The following is a 19,036-nucleotide window of genomic DNA, read 5'->3' as shown; positions in this document are numbered from 1 at the left end:
TCTTCACAAACATCTGCCTTTATTGACAAAGTCATTCCAACATAATAAAACCTCTGAGTGTCCGGTGTCTTGTGAAAGACCTTTACAGTGTTCAGCCACTTGTGCCTCAGGCGTCACTATTTGGCTGCAGAGAGACAGAGAGTGGGAGAGCAGCTTAAGGGACAGACGGGTTGGTAACGGAAGCGTCGACACACGGCCGTAATGAGGCTTCTTCGCCTTCAGCTGCTACCTTTCTGATGTTGGTCCGCCATGTCGTGAATGATGTCCTTCAGCACCGAAGTCACGAGATCCAGCTGGACTTCATCCATCGTCTTATCCTGGACACAAAGTGGGAGATTATAGGACGTGTGTGTGTGTGTGTGTGTGTGTGTGTGTGTGTGTGTGTGTGTGTGTGTGTGTGTGTGTGTGTGTGTGTGTGTGTGTGTGTGTGTGTGTGTGCGCGCTCACGCTCACGCTCACGCTCACAGGATTTCCACCATCGTCCACTGGTGGAAGCTGTTGGACGCTCACGTCTTCAGACTGAGCGTCCTCTACTTGAGGCTCGATTTCCTTTCTTCCCTCGCGCTCCTGCAGAACGACACAAACCCAAAAGGCGTCAGCTGCGCGATGCAGTTGGGCTCCGGTCTGTGCGGTGGAAAACACAGCGTTTACCTTCATCAGCATCATCTCCTTTGGGCTGAAGAAGGTGATGTGTCCCTCTGACCTGGCAGCGAGCAGCCACACCACCACCACGCAGCCGGCCACCGAGCTGTGCATCCTCATTCTGCTCCGTGACCAACACATTAACACATTACATAATGAGTTCATGAGCCATGTTACACTGGGGCTTCCTCTGTTGGCAGATTTCAGGCTACTTGAGGACGTCGGAGGATATTTTCAACATAAAGGAAAGTGAAAACACATTAGTGTGAGGCAACGTGTTTACAGAAACAATAAAGGGGAGGTGGGAGGAGACTGAGAAAAGGGATCAGAGTCCAGAGAGTCAACGGTTACGACACCTCAGTACACAAATGTAGGAAAGTGAAGACACGACAATGAGCAGAAAGGCAGGAGTAACGTAAGAGTGAGGGAAAGTCTGAAGCAGAAGCAGAACACGTCGTATGTTACTCACGTGATTTGTCGAGCCTGGAAAACAGCTTTAAAATGAGAAGAGCTCCACCTGTCTGAGCGTCAGCGCGTCCCAGCAGCCTTTTTATCAAGACCTCTCCTTATGGTGGAGCTTTTTACTGTGCTGCCTCACATCCTGCCCTCAGCGGACTCCTTCAAGCACCTTCCTCCGCGTTCCTGGAAACAGAGAAATCTGCCTTTTTTTTATGACAGCAGTAAGCTGAGCTGCTGCTGTGTGTGTGTGTGTGTGTGTGTGTGTGTGTGTGTGTGTGTGTGTGTGTGTGTGTGTGTGTGTGTGTGTGTGTGTGTGTGTGTTTAACCAGGAGACAACCTGTCTAGCGGGGTCCATCATAAATTCTCCCCCCTAGGTTCATTTCCATCACATTTATGGTCTGCCTGTAATTTGACAGACCAACATGCATCCGTTACTTGGAAACCGCTACAGGAGCTTTAATTAGGTTTATTTCCTGAACGCGTCATTCCTTCCGGGAGAACACTCTGTAGTTTGTGCAACATCTGGATTAACCATTCTTCCAACATTAGCTTCTTGCAGCCCACAGCTACAGTACCAGCATCCCGATGGAGCAGATTAAGGAAAAGCCCTTCGATTTGATTTGACTGCATGTCCTGTCCTAATCACGCTGTTCCTCAGGTGCAGAGACGCCCCCGTCGACTCTGGGGCCCATTACCCCCAAATTTTCTTGTGTTGTTTGTGTATGTCTGGGGACGGTGCATATGCATTGTACAGTGTCTTTTTGAGAGCATTTGCAGAATTTATAGTTTTGTCAGTGTGATATGTGCTAATATCATGCAAAATCATTCATACAGTGCAGTCAAATGGCATTTAGACACATGTATATGTGTGCAAATCCTCCTTACAAGTTGCTTTATGTGTTTTTTTTCCTGCATGTACATCAATAACTGTTAAAGTAGTATTTGCAATTTTTGAAATGCTCCTTGAGCTAGAGTTTTTCATTTTAATTATGCTCAAACTGCACATTAAAACACTTTATACCTATAAGAGTTATGAATGTATGCAAAGTATCAGATACTTTACATTTTTCATGAAAATAAACTGATCCAGCTCAAACTGCTGATTCAGTCTTTTTGTTTTTTGTGTTATTCGAAAAAATGTAGCATGTAATATAACACGGTTGTCCACCCCTTGAATGCTGCAGTCAGACTCCACAAAAAGCAATGTTAATTTAACTACTTGTACATCACTTACTCACTGATTATTGATTAATAGTTATGTTGTAAAGCATTGCAATATTTATAATGTGCAATAACCATCACCCATGATTCCAAATGTACACTTCTCACTTATTCAGGATTCAAGATTCAAAAAACTTTATTAATCCCAGAGGGAGTTATTTTTTATTTTGCACACTTTGATCGCTGTCACAGTTGCAGTTACACATAAGAAGGAAGGGAGATTACAAATAGGAACAGTAACACATCTACACACACTCACATCAAGTCTAATTACTATTGTCTAATTACTAGCTAAAGTTTTATTGTACATGCTATTTCACGTAGGATGCAGTTTTCCCACTGTGGGACTGAGAAAGGCTTTATATGTAATACTTCACCCATTAAAATGGGTTATGTTGTGTGTGTCCAGCAGAGGGCGACGTCTGCGTGAGATCCCGCGGTGTTGAGTTATCGCGGTAGTTGGGTCGTGTGGTATTCTGCTGAAACGTGGGACTCCCGTCTTTTTCTGGAGGAGAAGCTGCAGAGCAGACACGCGTGGCGTGTTGCAGCAGATACTTACTAATCATGGTAAGCTACGGGCTGTTAGGCACGGTTGTGGAGTTTGTGGTCGATGTTTATCGTAAAGGAGACTTTGAGATTGCTCGTGCTTTAAGTTTAAATACTTGTGATATTTTTCTTGTTTTCCTGTGAAAGGCCTATTGAGCAGCTAGCCACCCATATGGCTAATATGAGCAGAGAGATGCGTAATAGACTAAAACTACCACTGCTGGTGATATGAGAGATATCGTATTGTGGATCATGCAGATAATTACTAACCAGTAGCTGCTGCGTATTTGTTTAGTGCGTAACGTTTTCAAATCTTGCATATAACGGTTGCGTTAGCTAGCTGCTAGCCTAAGTTAGCTTTGACGCCATCTGCGTACGGGCCCGCGTTAGCACGTGGGTTTCTCACGAGGGCGACGTGGCTGCGCGTTAAAGTCGCCACAACGTACGAGGACACGTTAAGAGTAATTATTAATTCTCCAATCGTGTCGGGCGCGATGTACAAAAGCAACATTAGCGACGATTCGACCAAAACGTGGGGCGTCACCACGTGGAGATCAGCAACCTCAGTTTGTTTCTGTGACATTACGATACATATGATTCGTCAACGTGTGTGTTTACTGTTCTCAGATCCTAAACGTGCTGTTCGAGCATGCGTCCGGCTACGCGCTGTTCGCCGTGAAAGAGGCGGAGGAGATCGGCATGCTGCTGCCTCAGGTAGGCGCCCGGTCCCCGCGTCCCCGCGCTCGGTTGTGGTCGTAGAGCGTGTTCTTAACGCGGCAGCCGTGCGTTTCAGGTGGAGGCGAGCGTGCTGAGCCTGGCGAAGTTCAACGGCATGGTGAGCCTGGCGGCCTTCTTCCCCTTCAAGTCGGCCCAGGCCGCGCTGGAGAACATCAACGCCATTTCTGAAGGTGAGCTGGTCTTCCCGGTGTCCGGCAGCGTCCTCGGTTGTAATGATGTTTTTAATAATCTGTCAATCCACTGAGTTACTGTGCTGACAGCCTACTGTTAACACTGAACAGCTGAGGATTTTATATTTCCATGTGGAGGTGGTTTCTAAGGTTCTGTCCAGTTTCCTTAGACCAACGTGGGCCACATTCCGGAACCAGACAGGGACACGCTGCTGCTGAGTCTATGATCACACATTTCCTATCCTCTATTTTCAGGTGTTGTTCATGCTGACCTGAAGTTGTTCCTTGAGACAAACTTGCCCCGATCTGGAAAGAAGAAAGCTGTGTTGGGGGTTTCAGATGCCAAAATAGGTGCAGCTTTACAAGAAGAGTTTAGCATTTCTATCCAGACTGGTGGCGTGGTAGCGGAGATAACCAGAGGTGAGGGAAATAAGCTGCCAACAGCTTAACCACTTAAAATGTGCCTGTTGTGATGTCATTGTTGCTTACTGAAACCGATGAAGGTTTATACTGAAAATCTGAACAGCCACTAGTCATGTGCTTCCGAACTCTTGCTTCATCCACCCTCAACAAGCAATTTTTTTCCCCGTTCTCTTTCCTGTCAGGTGTGCGTTTGCACTTTCACTCTCTGGTGAAAGGTCTGACTTCACAGGCTGCCTCCAAGGCACAGCTGGGTCTTGGCCACAGCTACTCAAGAGCGAAGGTCAAGTTCAATGTCAACAGGGCAGACAACATGATCATCCAGTCCATTGCTCTGCTGGATCAGCTGGACAAAGACATAAACACCTTCTCCATGCGTGTCCGGTAGGGTTCCCTTCATTACCGTACTGAAACAAAGCTTACATTACAGAACTAGACCACAGCTCAGTGTTCTAAAACATTAGGTTTTCTGCATCCTCCTAAAGCTTACCACGGTTGGCACATCCTAGAGTGCTGACTGTATAGAAACAGGAGGGATACTAACCTCCTAACAGCTCTGTTCTTCCAGCTTGTCTGGTGGGCCAATACTGTTGGGTGGGACATCCGTTCTAGTCTATTCAGATGTGATCACTACATTTCTTTGAACTGTTGTGCAGTCTCTTAACAGTCTGTTGTCCCTTCTCAGTGAATGGTATGGCTACCATTTCCCAGAGCTGATCAAGGTTGTGTCGGAGAACTCGATGTACTGCCGCGTGGCCCAGCTCATTGGAAACAGGAAGGAGTTGTCAGAGGAGAATCTGGAAAGCCTGGAGGAGGTGGTGATGGACAGTGCCAAGGCTCAAGCCATTCTAGATGCATCGCGCTCATCGATGGGTCAGTAAATTAGTCATTCTCAAACTATAAAGTTTAGAGCCCTGACATTCTTGCAGCGTGAAACTTTGATTTTGATGCATTAAAATCATGACGTGCCCCTTTTTTGCCCACCCTGGATTAATAATTGTCCTTGGTGTCTAACACAGGGGGGCAGATTAGCTCTCTCATAAACCTGTAGTGAAGGCACAAATCCTCACTGCGGATCCTGTCGGGAGAAACACGTGCACCTTTAATTCTAATTTAGCAGTGTAGCGCCTTACAATGAACAAATCAGTAAAAGTAGTAAATCATTGTCTCCGGACTCTCCTGTAGGCATGGACATTTCTCCCATCGACCTGATCAACATCGAGAGGTTCTCCAATCGTGTTGTGTCTCTGGCTGCTTATCGACTGGAACTGCAAGAATACCTGCGTTCAAAGATGAGTCAAGTGGCTCCAAACCTGGCAGCCCTAATTGGAGATGTGGTGAGTAGATTGTGAAATGTTTCAGAACAAGGATCAATGATGTTATACCATAATCTGTCAATCCCCTGAACCGCTGTGACGAGACCTATTGTGTGCTGATGGTCCTTTTTTACTTGTGCAGCTTCTAGCAAAGTGCAACGAGTCTATTGCACAAATGGTTATTTATTTATTATTTTTTAAATTTTAGGTGGGAGCTCGTCTGATCTCCCACGCCGGCAGTCTGACCAACCTGGCCAAGTATCCAGCCTCCACCGTCCAGATCCTGGGAGCAGAGAAGGCCCTGTTCAGGTACTGGGGCGCCCCCTCCCTGCAGGGGAGTCAAGTGGCTGCAGTGATGGCAGGGCTGGGCTGGAGCAGAGCTGGGTGACCAGAGAAGACAAGAGTCCTCCTGGAGTGATCCCTCTCGCCCTAATGCACCCCCATAGTCTGAGCAGCCACTCACAGCACTGAGGTAGCAAATTGAAACAGCTGTTTAAAACTTATGGTTTCTGAACGTCACGGAGCGTTTGAGGAACTCAACATTAATCATAAATTTATACCAGTCTATTTATCTGGTTATTTAATGTACAGCATGTTTTGTAATCAGTTTCTGCAAATGTTCATTTTTGGGTGTGAAAGCAGCTGTATTTTCACACAGAGCCCTAAAGACTCATGGCAACACTCCCAAGTATGGCCTGATCTTCCACTCGACCTTCATTGGACGTGCTGCTGCCAAGAACAAAGGCCGCATCTCCAGATACCTGGCAAACAAATGCACGATTGCCTCACGTATTGACTGTTTCTCTGGTGAGTTCAGACCTGTGGGTTCATTGGGTCTTTAGACAAATTTTGTACCTGTAATGTAAACTGTATTCACCCTGGTTGATGTTGAAACCCATCTTCAAAGCATTTAAAGGTCACTGTAATCCTAAAACCATTGTTTGCCTTTTTGCAGAGTTACCCACAAGTGTGTTTGGCGACCGGTTACGCGAACAGGTGGAAGAGCGCCTGTCCTTTTACGAGACTGGTGAGGTACCACGGAAAAATGTGGATGTCATGAAAGAAGCAGTGAAAGAGGTGAGCTCAGTTAGAACTAGGGCCCAGTAATGGTCTTAAAATAGGACAGTGATGTAAATGTTGTGAATGATGAAAAATATTTTACCTGAACTCACTGAGGGTAAAAACTGATTTAATGAGCCTGACACAGCACCAATGACTTTTTTTGAAAACCTTGTGGTTTCATATCAGATTCTAATATTTTGGGTTTTTTTTTTTTTTTGTCTTAGGCGACTGATGTTGCAGCAGAGCTCAAACGGAAACTGGAGAAAAAGGAAAAGAAACGCAAGAAGCGTGAGAAGAAACTAAAAGAACTTGATGCAAATGGTGAAACGAACGGTGAAGCTGAGGTAAGTCCTGCTGTAGTGTTTGCCCATGCATGTTTGATTTGAGATTCGACCCACACTTGTGGTCCTGTCTCAGTGTACCACATGCTATATTAGTATGACTCCGAACCATTGGCTGGTCCGAAACAGTGGGCTTGATCACTGAAGTGAGTCAGACACTGGTGTTGCTGGATATTTAGTTGATCCTAAATTCATTAGAATTAATTTCCCTAACTGTGTTGACTTGTTTTTCTTTAAAGGCAGAGAATGGGGAAGCTGAGACCCCTATAGTCAAAAAGAAGAAAAAACAATTGGCTGAGGAGGTCGAGGCAGAGGAGACCCCAGCTGCAGAGAACGGAGCAGAAGAAACTCCGAAGAAGAAAAAGAAGCAAAAGTCAGAGACAGAAAATCAAGATGACACAACTGAGACTCTGTCCCAAAAGAAAAAGAAACGGAAGAGTGGAGCCACAGAGGAAGAGCTGGCAGAGACTCCTGTGACGGAGAAGAAAAAGAAAAAAAAGAAAGATGACTAAGGCCAAAGACTCTCATTTTTCTGTACAGTTAATTTTACTCTTTAGCTGAAGCTACTTTATTTTTACTTCTGATTTCTGTTGCTGCTTAAGTTGTATTTTGCAGCATCACAGCCCAATAGGCTGAAAAATGTAACGCTCGTCTGTGCCTTGACATTTGTCATATACTTCTGTAAATAAATTCTATAAAATGCGTTCAGATATGTGGCCTGTACTTCATAAGCCTGACTACTGCCTATTATGTATTTTATTATTGGGTCAGTTTTGTCCTTAGGTCAGTGAAGAGAGCATTAAAACTTTTTCAATCTTCAATCGACAACAGCGGGTGACAAAATAAAAACTTTTGTAGGTTGATGTAAAATGTCTGCTTTGGCCTCTATTCTACATCACATACCTTTCCTGTCACAACTCCTTGTATTCGTCCAAACTTGTCCAAAGCCTGACTTAAGAAGCTAGATTGTGTTCCCTATGGTCACATTATGTAAAATACTAGTTCTTAAAGTGAAACCTATTTAGTTTACATGCATGAAAGTACTGATTTAAATACAGAAATTTAAAAAACTGGCACTGTGGGGAACAATGTGGTGTAAACTGATATCACACAAGAACTGGTTATAATTTTTTTTTAATCTGGACAACAAGGATTAAACCAATGTTAAAATGACATCAAATCCAAGGCCAGGCTGGTCAAACCAACCAACTAGTAAAAGTTGAGGAATGAGAGACAGATGGAGGGAACTGGGGAAATAAAGGAAAAATCAACTTGGGTCACCCTCAGTATAAGGATTCACAGATGCGGGAGACTCAAAGTTACAAAAAAATTTCTTCTAAAATAAAAAAAGGCCTTTGCCGTGAAAATGATGTGTAGAATCTATGTACATCATTCTCAGTTCATGTATGCATACAAAAAAAATCCACATCACAAGATGCTTGTGTTCAAGTATATTCACCAACTTCATCTCCATGATTTAGCATTCTTTCCACATTTTTTTGAAATAAAATGTCCTTCAAAATAAAAAAACAAAATGCAGAAAACCACATTTTATGTCCTACCAATACATATATACTGTATAAATACATACATAAATATATTTTACATACAACAGCCATAAATTTGAAAAGGGGATATACAGAGTAAAGGGAGGGAGGTGGTAGTGTGTGTTTTAGCTTGTGTTGCAAAATGGTTTGTCTCTCTATGATCTTGTCAGTCAAACATGCAGGTGTGGTGCTGTGTGCTGGTGTCTGTCCATGTGCACACACACCACCACACGCACCCACCTACGTACACAATCGTAGACGTGATCGCTTCAGTTGGCCCAGTAAGGGGAGCTGCCGTAGCTCGACTTGTTGACTTGGCTCTTCTGCTGGAGGCTGCTGGACTGGCCACGCTGGCTGGGACCGCCCTGGGCACGGAGGACGCATGTTAATGACAACCCTCTACAGTCTGCAGTCGACACGGTCTTACTGAAAATATGGAAGGGCGCAGGTACCTGTCCATCCTGAGCTAGGTGGTGATGCAGCAGCTGCGAATGTGGTTGCTGGTGAGGCAGAATGTGGAGGAATGGGGCCGGTGCATAGCCTCCAGGTGCTGCTCCAGGGTTCAAAGGCCCCGGGCCTCCCAGTGCTGATGGCAGGCTAAAGGGAGGGGGGGTCCCTGCGTGGAAACCCTGCTTATCAAAAGACTACAAACGGGGACAAAAGACAAATTATTCAGCTGTATAAAATTGACCATAAGACATTAGCAATGTTTATGTCGCAGAGACAGAGAGAAGGTGTGGTGCCGTTAAAAACAGGCAATTTATTAAAACACACCCCTTTTAGTTGTGAATTTTTAAATTTTTTGTAATTGCCTTTCTTCAAGTGACGGTTTAATCCAACAGTTTACTGTTTAGAAACATGTCATACGAACCACAAATACGTTTTCAACTTCTCACACTTCAGTGTGTTCCGACTCACCTGAGTCTTATTGTAAACACTTCCACTGATGTCTGGTACACCCGAGTTACTGGATGTCACCGATACGCCTGAAAGAAACACACCAATGACATAATTACATTTCAGGTCTGCCAAGACCAAAACACATAATTGGACACTGTGAAATCTTACCCTTCCCAGGCCCAGTAGCAGCAGATTTGGCTTGTGCCTGTGAGGAGGAGTTGTAGCCTTTGCTGTAGTCAACTCCTGCTGGCCCCGCTGTCAGCTCCTCATACCCTGGACAGTGGAACATTACCGTCATATTCGAAACAACTGAACCCTGTTACTTTAAGATTGTCTCGAGAGCCAAACTGACTTCCAAAAGAGAAACATAATAAATAGAATTGGTTTGTTTATGCAAGTTCACTGACCTGAGCTGAAGGTGTGCTGACCGTAACCGCTGGGTTGCTGCTGCGTCTGCTGCTGGAAGGGGCTGGCTGTAGGGTTTCCTAGGCTGAGGCCCATGCTGTGCTGCTTAGCCGAGGCTGGTCCCGGGCCCGCAGGAGGAACAAACATGGTGGGGCCATACTGGAAGGCAGCAGCACTGGGCACGGCACCGGGCACTCCAGGATAGTAAGGCAGGCCTGTGTAGCTGTAGCCTGGAGGCAGGAAGGCCTGCTGACTGTTGTGGTGCTGTGGCTGGCCCTGGGGCTGGGGCTGAGCCTGAGGAGGCTGAGGCTGGGCCTGGTTCTGTCCTTGGCTCTGGCCCTGGGGAGGCTGTGGGGCTGCCAGACTTGTGGGAGGTGCTGGGGAGGTGGAGTCATTCCTGCCAAACTTTGTTACTTCACCTGTGCAACAGGTTTGTCGTGTGAGAACAATGGATAGATTACAGAATTTTAAGATAAGAAGAGTGTGGGGAATTTACCTGAGTAAGGATTGTTGGCTAGGTTGCCGTCTCTGCCAGAGAGAGTCGCTGTGGGGCCTGGGAATGTTAGTCCATAGTAATCCTGCAGAGAGGGCTAATGGGAGGAGAGAGAGTAAGGGAAAGACCATGCAACATGGAATCACTATCATAATATATGAGTTCTATTAGCATGTCCCACCATTGGCAATCTTGATTGGAGCATATGGAGGTCCTCATAGCCATAGATCTGCTGTAAAAAACAAACAGACATTGTGCTATCAATACTCATTTAGCTCATCACTGAGATGAACACGTAGTCATAAAGGGCTGCTTACTGGGTATGCTGGCAGTAGCCCCCCTGGACCCATGATATACTGGTTAGGCAGTAGAGGAGGAACTCCTTGAGAGAGATTAGGTGGTGCTTTACCTGTTGACAAAAAAAAAGCAACAATCATAACTTTCCTGTTTTACAGTTACGTCTTCAGCAATTTCGTATTATCCTGATGGCTGGAACCTATCATACATTCATTCATAGTGTCTGAGGTGCTAACCGGTAGAGGAGGAGAGCAGCGGTGTGGTCCTTGGTGCAGAGAGGTTGGACGTGGCATTAGCTCCATTGGAGCCAAGTCCCAGCGCAGTGCTGGTGGCGGCGGTGGTAACAGAGTGAAGTCCACTTGTGCCGGTGATGCCACCGACTGTGCTGCCCATGTTGGGCATGTTGGCCAGGTGGCCAATGCTGCTGCTGCTACTGCTGCTGCTATTGTGGGTCGTGTGGAGAGCGGACGCTGGGGGCTGCGATGATGTGTAAGCACCAGAGGAGGGAGCCAGAGAGTTCACACTGCTGCTGTCAACACTGGTGTACTGGGGACAGAGAAAAGGGAGATTTTTATTATTAAACAAATCTTTTTCTAAAAGTGGCCCTGTGTTAGAATGGTGACCTGTACCCTTAAAGTCAGCTGGGGTAGCTTCCTGCGGCCCTTAGTAAGTGTGGTAAATGTGTCATGACCAAGCTGTAAACTCCTGATCCCCTGCACATAAATGCAAGTACACAGTTTCTGCCCATAGCCTCATCCATCGGATGGATGAGGCTATGGGCATGATTTTCTTCAACATTCAACCTGGCAATACAGGCAGAAACTGTGTACTTGCATTTATGTGCAGGGGATCAGGAGTTTACAGCTTGGTCATCCAAGTAACATGGGGTCCATCCAGTACTTTATTTTTTTAAAAAGTTTGACCTTTACAACCTTAGTGCCTTAGTGTGTGAGCCTAAAGTAACACGAGAATATCCATATTTCATTAATTCATTTATGTTGTTCCTCAAACAAACAAACGCTGCTTGATACTTGCATATCATGGGCCTCAGGCAGTGTGAACCAGGCAGAAACTTACAGTGAGAGAGCTGGAGCCCAGAGCTGAAACTGAGGAATGGCTGCTGACATGGCTGCAGAAGGAAGAGGGGGGAGAGGGGGATAATCAGCAAGCGCACCCACAGCTTTACACAACATGTCAATTTTCTCTTGATTATAACACAGGGAACTTAAATTAAAAATTATTTTAAAAAGGTAAAAAAAAAGATTCATAACAGCAGCAAATAGTTTGCTCCCAACCAGCCAGTAAAACAAGCTTGGGTACAGCACAACAGGAAAAAAAGCTCCACTGTGTCACCTGTTGAGCGAGTTGAGTTGGCTGGCTGAGGGCAGGTCCTGTGCCAAGCTGGACAGTGTGGTGGAGCTGTGTGCAGGCATGGTTGAAGACAAATGGGAGGTTGGTACTGGGGCGCCATTGGTGCCAATATTCAGAGGAGATTCTGGTTTTGGTGTGGAGGATGCTGACGAACCTGAGAATAAGGGGCGAATGTCTAGTCAATGACACAAAAAGGAACTTTGAATAAATACAGCGGCTGTTGGATACTTACTGTCTAGAGCGGCTGAGGTTCTGACTCCATTCAGACCATTCTAGTAACAAGAAAAGGGTGTTTTATGCAAAACCCAGTCTGAACAGAAACAGGATGTGGCTATTTACACAGATTTCTCATTTAAGATTATCAGACAGAAAATGTTGTCTGTTTGCTATTTCCACTAACCATTACTGGTCCTGTTGCCTCTTTGTTCTGGGAAAAGGTCAGTCGTGTGTGAGGCGGCATGGTCCCATCGTAACTTCCCCCCACTGTGGAGAAGGGAGATGAGGAGGGTACAGTAGAGGAGGTGGTAGTGGAGGTTGTTGAAGAAGAGGAGGGAGGATTGCTGGAGCTGGCAGTCACTAAAGAGGAGGAGTTGAGGCTGGGCAACGCTACTGAGGAGGAGTGATATACTGGCTCTGATGAGGAGAGAGGCAGCGGCAGGGTGACCGAGAGAGCACTGCCCAGTGACTCACTGAAACATAGAGCAGACGTGAACAAGTTATGCATGTACTTTAGAGCATCACCAACAATACAAATATATTTTTCTAACAATACAACAACATTTGGTCTGTACTATTACCAAATTAGGTAGATGGCTGTACCTGAGTGGTTTGGAGTAGAGACTTGTTTGGCTTTGTGCTCCTGGTGCAGCCGGTGCCGGGGCTGGCGTGGACTCCCTGGACGCTGCGCTCACACAATTGTCCATACCTCCAAACTCTGGGAGTGCTGACTCTGAGCCAAAGTCTAGAGCTCCAAACTGGAGGTTTAGACCAGGGACATCTGCTGAGCCTGGCATTTCCACCGCTGTAGACGGGATCTAACAAAAAAATAGGAATAAGTAAGAAGCTGTGGTATTAACAAGAGCCAACAAAAAACAATAATACATAGACATAGACTGAGAAGGAAATATGATCTCAGACTGCAGAGGAAACACTAACTAACTAGCTGTTAAGGCTCATGCTTTAGAGTTTATTGACTCCCCTACCTTTGATGTGGGAGGTATCCTTCGTTTCTGGCCTTTGAGTGGTGCCCGCGGTTGCTGTGATGTAATGCCACCCTGTGAGTCCAGCCCTGTTGCACTGGGAGCGACAGGTTTAGCACCGGCAGTAGTCATCCCTGGGCCTGGCTGAGCTGGGGTGCTAGTGTGCTGGGGAGCAGATGAAGCTGAAGCAGTGGGTGCTTGTTGCTGTGATGGAGGACTGGGCTGACGCGCCAGAGGCAGCGAGGGAGCAGTGTGTCTCTGAACCAGCTGGCTCAACACAAGAGAAGGCTCTGGCTGCAGACCAAACTCACCTGCAGAGACAGACACAACAGATTCAAATAAACTCACAGAGACGTCCTTTAAGACAGTGACAGAGTCATTTCATTTGACTACGCTTGAAAGAAACTATTTTCACACAAGGACTTACGACTGAACTGTGAGGACAGTGAGGTCGTGTTTGACTCAGGCGCCTTCATATCCCAGCTAGAGGAGGAGGAAGGAGGTGCAGGTGCTCCCAGGCGTGGCAGTCGCCCAATGGAGGTGTTGCTTCCTTGGGTGCTGGCAGGAGGAGCCGCTTGGGATGAGGGGAGCGGCCCCAGGCCAGGACCCTTCAGTTGTTCCAGTATCTGAGCTCCAGCACTGGGCTGAGGCCGTTTGGCCTGGCCCAAATCTCCAAAACCAGTACCCCCAAATGATGACTGCCACAAACGAGGAGAGACAGAGAGAGAGAGAGAGAGAGAGAGAGAGAGAGTATGAAACTTTGTTTTTGTGTATGAATCTGTGTGGCACATGAAGTATATCGTGTATGGGCTTTTACCAGAGCAGCATGTGCATAGCTCGTGCTGCCGGTTGCATTACGGGTGGGGGGCAGCTGCTGCTGTGGTGGGTGGTGATGATGGGAGTTGGTGAAAACCAGACTCTGAGGAGAAGAGGAAGAAGGTGGCTCTCTTCCTCCAGCCACAGGCTTCTGCAGCAGAGAGGCGAGGTCCAGACTAGCACAGGAATAATCAGCAAAGACAATTAGATACTAGCAGGACACCACGATAATGCAATGTGTAAATAAGCACATTTACAGTACTGTTTTAAACTCTTGTCACGCTATATTGTTTGTAGAATTCCTTTAGAAAGGTGGGGGCGCCTACCTTTGCCCAGGAGTAATGTGGTTCTCAGCAGCAGGTGCACATGAGGAGGTGAACACTTTGGTCTCTGACAGCTGCAGGCAGAAGCAGGGATAAGACAGAACTGTTGTCAGTACACACAAAATACTATGTTGTAACCAAGAAACTTCCCTGTGGCAACTTACGCTCACGTCCTCACTCCAGTCCTCAGCTGCCCAGTCTTCCAGGGTGTTCCTCCAGGCAACTGAACAGCAACCAATACATGGTGTCACACGTTTAAATACAGTGGGGACAGTGAGTAAACAAGCTTATACTGGACTTCTCGTAAAATATCACTCGCTATTCTGTGCACCAAGCAAACAGACCTGCCTACAAAATCCAATGGCAACATATCTCCTGGGTCTTACCTGTCCCATCTGTGCTGTTGTTGGCCACTGTCTCCCACACCTCAGTCTGTGTTGTCCCTGTACCAGCCTCTGAAGTATAGTCTGCAGGATTGAAAGTCCTGATAAAGAAGCAAAGGCAAATGAAAATGAAATCCGACAGTGATTGGTTTTCTACAATAGTGGCTGTATTAGATAAAAGATGATCTTTGTCTTTTGGCCCTCTGGGTTTTGTACTTAATAAATACAACCAAGGCCAACATTAGAAACCTATTGTTTCTTCCTCAATTTCCTCAAAGGCCTATAGATTCTGATGAAATTAGGTGACATGTACACATCTACTACTTTGTTAAATAGTTATAGAAAGAAATGTTCTAATCTGATGCTGTCATTCTCAACTAGCTGTAAACAGACATGGCAGCAGTTTAAGCTCTTGACATTATTCTGTTAACTGGTTTTAGCTGAAGTGTTAAACATATTTGTTTATATCCACCCCATGGGATAGAAATAAGCAGACTCAAACAGTCATTTCAGATGAAAACTTAAACCACAAATATGATGCATTCAGTTGTAAATGCATCACTTGCACTTCATTTTTCTTTACCCAGCATGAATAACAATATTTAAATTGCCCCCCAAATGATGTGAATCTGTGACGGTGTTTGTATGCGTTCTTTATACCCCATGCCCTGGGCTGAGAACCGGCTTCCTGCTGGTGCTCTGCCTCTGCCTCGACCTCCAGATCCTGTGTAACATTCACACAAAGGTCAAAAGCATATTCCCCCAAGTGCTATACTGACAGCGTTTGGTGAGAATAGTGCTTTGTGCTCACCTCTGCCGCCTTTCACCCTCCGACCTCGATCTGAACCTCTGTCCACTGGCGTCACTTCCACGCCATTCTCCTCAAGATGTGCTGTTTGGGTACAAATGCAAAACCTCATTAATTACAGCACACAAGGTATGGAAACTAAGGAGAAGTCCCTAAGGTTGATGTGAATGAATGTGAAGGATCGGCCTTGTCTCCATACCCTGTCGGTTGCGATTTCCCCCTTTGCCCTTACGGTTGGCAGCTGCGCGGCCTTTACTGGCTTCCCTCTCTCCTTTCTTCTCCCGGTTCTCCTTGTTCTCTTTACTTTCTAATGGACCCTCCTTCACCAGTGGTTTCTTTTTACCCACCGTCTCCCATGAGGTCTAAACATAAAACAGGATGGAAAAATTACAGAGGCGATGAATTAACACAACAAAAGAATATGAACACTGACAACAGTTCAGTTTTCAGTGAACAAAGCAGAGAGAGTTTTAAAGAGTTTCAATTTTCCATCTGGCTTTTATTTGTGTAACAATCACAGCACCCTCTGACAATCTGCTAGCTGTTCGTACAGCCTTAGAAAACAGTTTTAAGAGTCAAATACAAAGAGATGTAATCAGGGGTTGTAGTATTTACTATAACAGAAAGCACACAGGCAGAACAACACCCAACTGTCTAACAGACGTTTAGTAGCCTGCTTGACTTGTTTGTCTGATGAGGGAATAGGCTAGCTGCTAAACAGTCAGTAAACAGAACATGTAGAACCTTATATTTTGTTGCCACATTATATCCTGATTACACCTCTGTTTCCTATTGATCTTTACATGTTTGCTAACACAGCAACACAAAACCTCCAAACATCATATATTAATCATACTGCTGAATTAAATCTCCTGTAGCTTGGATTTAAGATAAGATCAGACTTAGATATACCATGTCTGAGGTGCTTTCCAGGAGGAAGTTGATGGCTCTGCTAACATCCTCGTTGCAGTCATGGAGCGCCACCATGCACTCATCCTGGTTCTTTCCAGTCACCTCCATGAGCTGGCAAAAACACATCACCATTAGATTAAATGTCCAGCAATTAATAAAGGTGTGCCAAGTCAAGTAGAACATGTGCCAGACACATATCATAATGTAAAAAATGCATTTTCCATTCTGCTGACATCATGACAACAATGAGTCCTGCACTGTCTAACAAATTCCCAACGTTTTCCTCACCTGGTTAACTTTCCCTTCAAAGTCAGCATCATTCTTGTCATAGATCATCTGGGCTAGCCGGATCTGCTCAGCAGTAGCCTACAACAGAGAAAAAAGAAACAAGAAAAACATAAGGCAATAAATGAGTTTGTTGTTAGATGAGATTTCATAGTCTTAAATACCTGACAATAAAAAATAATGTGTAACTGCAATCAAAACCCCAGATGAGATCTTTGACTGACCTAGCAAAATGTATGAACTCTGGGTGTGTTTGTTAGAAGAAGGGTAGACATGTAAAAATGTCTCTGCCTTAAAGAAATGTGTTTTCACAGTGGTTTTGCGTGTTTATGCAGTGAAGGCATCTCACCTGTATCTGTTTCTGTGGTTGCGATGTGTGAGAGGCAGCGGGCAGCGTTTTTTCCCGAGGGCCCCGGGCCTTATCGCCGCCCAGCGAGCTCATCATATACAGTATATACAAAACTCTGTATGTACAAAATAGAAAAATCTGCAAAAGAAAAAGAACATTTGAAGGATGAATTAAATGTACTACTGAATCTTAAATCCAAAAGGCGCGTCAGACAGTTTCGACTGCATTGAAATTACATTTGTGATGAATAACAGAAGCATGGGTTGTGACTGATTGTGCAATCATGAACACTGCCCTTATGGAGGCTGTAGGACGCACAGTTAGCCTGGTGATGCAATAGCTCTGCTGAGGAGGGAGAGAGACCTAGTGCCCTTTTACAAACTACATGACAGTTTGGTGACAGCCACTACAAGAAATATTACATATGCATGCTTATTCAGAACCACTGATTTGAATGTACATGTGACAAATTACTTGTAGCAAACAGAAGACACGCAAACACCCCAGCGACCTAAACTTACAATCTACTTGCAAATAAATTTGCATCTGTTTAGCCCATAAAGCTAAATACTCTGTACTTAAAATGTTAATGCAACTCCGGCAGTGATGTATATCTATTACTAAAATAATTTCTAATAAAATCCCAAATGAGCCATTTGTTTTATGACAGAGAACAATAGCAATCCAGCTTGGTGACGATGGCAAATGCGCTGCTGTCATTGGCTGCAGGACGGAACTAAGCTAAAAGGATAAACAGACTTTAAATGTAATTTTATTAAAATGTTTTGAACGCCCTTTTCAACATTTTACAAATGTATGGCAGCAGCTGCAGTGTGTATTTAACGCGTGATCAATATATTATTACAATTATATTACATATTTATTGTTACGCTCCGACATTGGTCACTAACAATAACAAAACAATCATTCAGTACCTCTCCACGTATCAGATGTTCCTTGGGTTTATTTGGACAATTTGAGTTAGCAAACTATTATTTATTCACAGAAATGACACAGTTGTAGGGAATCGACTGTCAGCCATAGTTTATATTAGGTGTAATAAGACACGGTCGGGAAATGTTGTTTTGAAGCAATGCTAACATTGTCATTAGCCTGTAGCTAGCCGATACTTATTTCCTGAGTCTAAATAAAGACCTACTCGCTTGATACTATCTTACACGTTTACCTTAAGAGACGAAATAGCTTCGTGCAGCGTCGTTTATGACTCTGTAAGTACCGACTTGGTGCTGTTGTGCTAGGTTCCCCTTTGTCCTCGCTAGCATGGAGTTAGCTACCAGCATGCTAATGCTGACATCAACGTCGATAGTGAACAAACGACGTGTTAAGGCTCAGGACAGCTAATGATGCAACTGAGTTGATAGTTAAGGGAAATCTATGCGGCTGCTTCAAGTGTTTTGTGTAAATAAATTGAGAGATATCTAACGACGATGGCAGCTATAACAGGCGGTTTCTCGACATGTATACAACAGGCTAACAAGCTAACAACAAAGCTGGGACAAATCTAAAGAAAAGGCCTCGCAGCGGAGCTCAAACCCATCCCGACATTGCTCGCCGGGAAACAAGACAACAGAAAATTTGCTAAAGACATCTCTCGGAACACCGACTAAGCGAAACTCCGAAGGCCTCGACTAAGTATTTGACGGAATTAAGTCTTCGCAATATGGTTTGAACGCGACGAATTACAGAAAGTGAACTTGAAAAGCGGGAGAAAATGTGTGTTTTTATTACCTGCTAACACGCTCCAGTCAGCCAGCAGCAGACAAGGTGGTCACGTGACGTGCACTGCCGCGGTTGATCCTCTCCTCGCCAGGTCGCAAACTTCCAACATTCGACCTTCGCTGTCATATCAAAAAGCTAGTTTATAATTCTGCGTCGAAATACTCGTTTTATACAGTTGTGGATATTTAAGAGGCAGGCACATCTTCCATGTGTACAGATGAGAACAATGCGCACTACCAGACTTCCCTTTCTGGCCTGACATCAATTAATTGGAATAAAACGACGCCAAACAC

The 19,036-nt window shown here is 45.1% G+C and overlaps 3 protein-coding genes and 2 non-coding genes across 9 annotated transcripts; 3 read left to right on the top strand and 2 right to left on the bottom strand.

The window, feature by feature from the left end:
• Nucleotides 1-2: 2 nt before the first annotated feature.
• mlnl (motilin-like) lies at nt 3-1,349 on the bottom strand. 4 transcript variants are annotated; one of them, XM_041070914.2, is made up of 5 exons: nt 1,112-1,349; nt 652-763; nt 448-567; nt 230-317; nt 3-124 (listed from the first exon to the last, which is right to left on the bottom strand). In XM_041070914.2, exons 2-5 carry the CDS (start codon nt 760-762, stop codon nt 117-119), a joined length of 327 nt encoding a protein of 108 aa, XP_040926848.1. In that variant the 5' UTR covers nt 763; nt 1,112-1,349; the 3' UTR covers nt 3-116. The 4 variants fall into 4 exon arrangements, with proteins under 4 accessions (XP_040926848.1, XP_040926849.1, XP_040926850.1 ...); XM_041070915.2 differs by having other exon boundaries at nt 454-567; nt 1,112-1,344; XM_041070916.2 differs by having other exon boundaries at nt 460-567; nt 1,112-1,344.
• A 1,389-nt stretch (nt 1,350-2,738) lies between these two features.
• nop56 (NOP56 ribonucleoprotein homolog) lies at nt 2,739-7,619 on the top strand. The gene is made up of 12 exons (XM_029150225.3): nt 2,739-2,889; nt 3,496-3,582; nt 3,662-3,776; nt 4,032-4,196; nt 4,382-4,580; nt 4,882-5,069; nt 5,382-5,533; nt 5,721-5,821; nt 6,171-6,319; nt 6,468-6,589; nt 6,799-6,918; nt 7,155-7,619. The coding sequence occupies exons 1-12, from the start codon at nt 2,887-2,889 to the stop codon at nt 7,425-7,427; spliced, it is 1,674 nt and encodes a 557-aa protein (XP_029006058.1). The 5' UTR covers nt 2,739-2,886; the 3' UTR covers nt 7,428-7,619.
• LOC114856443 (small nucleolar RNA SNORA26) lies at nt 5,173-5,292 on the top strand. The gene has a single exon (XR_003786075.1). It is a non-coding gene; the product is annotated as a small nucleolar RNA SNORA26 (small nucleolar RNA).
• LOC114856440 (small nucleolar RNA SNORD57) lies at nt 6,651-6,717 on the top strand. Its single transcript, XR_003786072.1, has one exon. It is a non-coding gene; the product is annotated as a small nucleolar RNA SNORD57 (small nucleolar RNA).
• Nucleotides 7,620-8,033: 414 nt separating the features above from the next.
• On the bottom strand, nt 8,034-18,896 carry ubap2a (ubiquitin associated protein 2a). Of its 2 annotated transcripts, none has more exons than XM_029150223.1 (27): nt 18,753-18,896; nt 17,004-17,141; nt 16,658-16,735; nt 16,370-16,480; nt 15,657-15,819; nt 15,461-15,541; nt 15,310-15,373; nt 14,653-14,750; nt 14,431-14,489; nt 14,270-14,340; nt 13,945-14,119; nt 13,555-13,825; nt 13,131-13,438; nt 12,748-12,962; nt 12,329-12,617; nt 12,161-12,200; nt 11,911-12,082; nt 11,635-11,686; nt 10,794-11,103; nt 10,578-10,669; nt 10,442-10,492; nt 10,264-10,357; nt 9,770-10,186; nt 9,531-9,635; nt 9,381-9,448; nt 8,915-9,106; nt 8,034-8,827 (listed from the first exon to the last, which is right to left on the bottom strand). In XM_029150223.1, exons 2-27 carry the CDS (start codon nt 17,097-17,099, stop codon nt 8,732-8,734), a joined length of 3,768 nt encoding a protein of 1,255 aa, XP_029006056.1. In that variant the 5' UTR covers nt 17,100-17,141; nt 18,753-18,896; the 3' UTR covers nt 8,034-8,731. The 2 variants fall into 2 exon arrangements, with proteins under 2 accessions (XP_029006056.1, XP_029006057.1); XM_029150224.3 differs by lacking the exon at nt 18,753-18,896 and adding an exon at nt 18,190-18,694.
• Nucleotides 18,897-19,036: the final 140 nt, after the last annotated feature.

The sequence above is a fragment of the Betta splendens genome, chromosome 5 (genome assembly GCF_900634795.4).
Source record: "Betta splendens chromosome 5, fBetSpl5.4, whole genome shotgun sequence".
Taxonomy (NCBI): domain Eukaryota; kingdom Metazoa; phylum Chordata; class Actinopteri; order Anabantiformes; family Osphronemidae; genus Betta; species Betta splendens.
The sequence above is the reverse complement of the archived record's forward strand: the minus strand, read 5'-3'. Positions and strand labels throughout refer to the sequence as shown.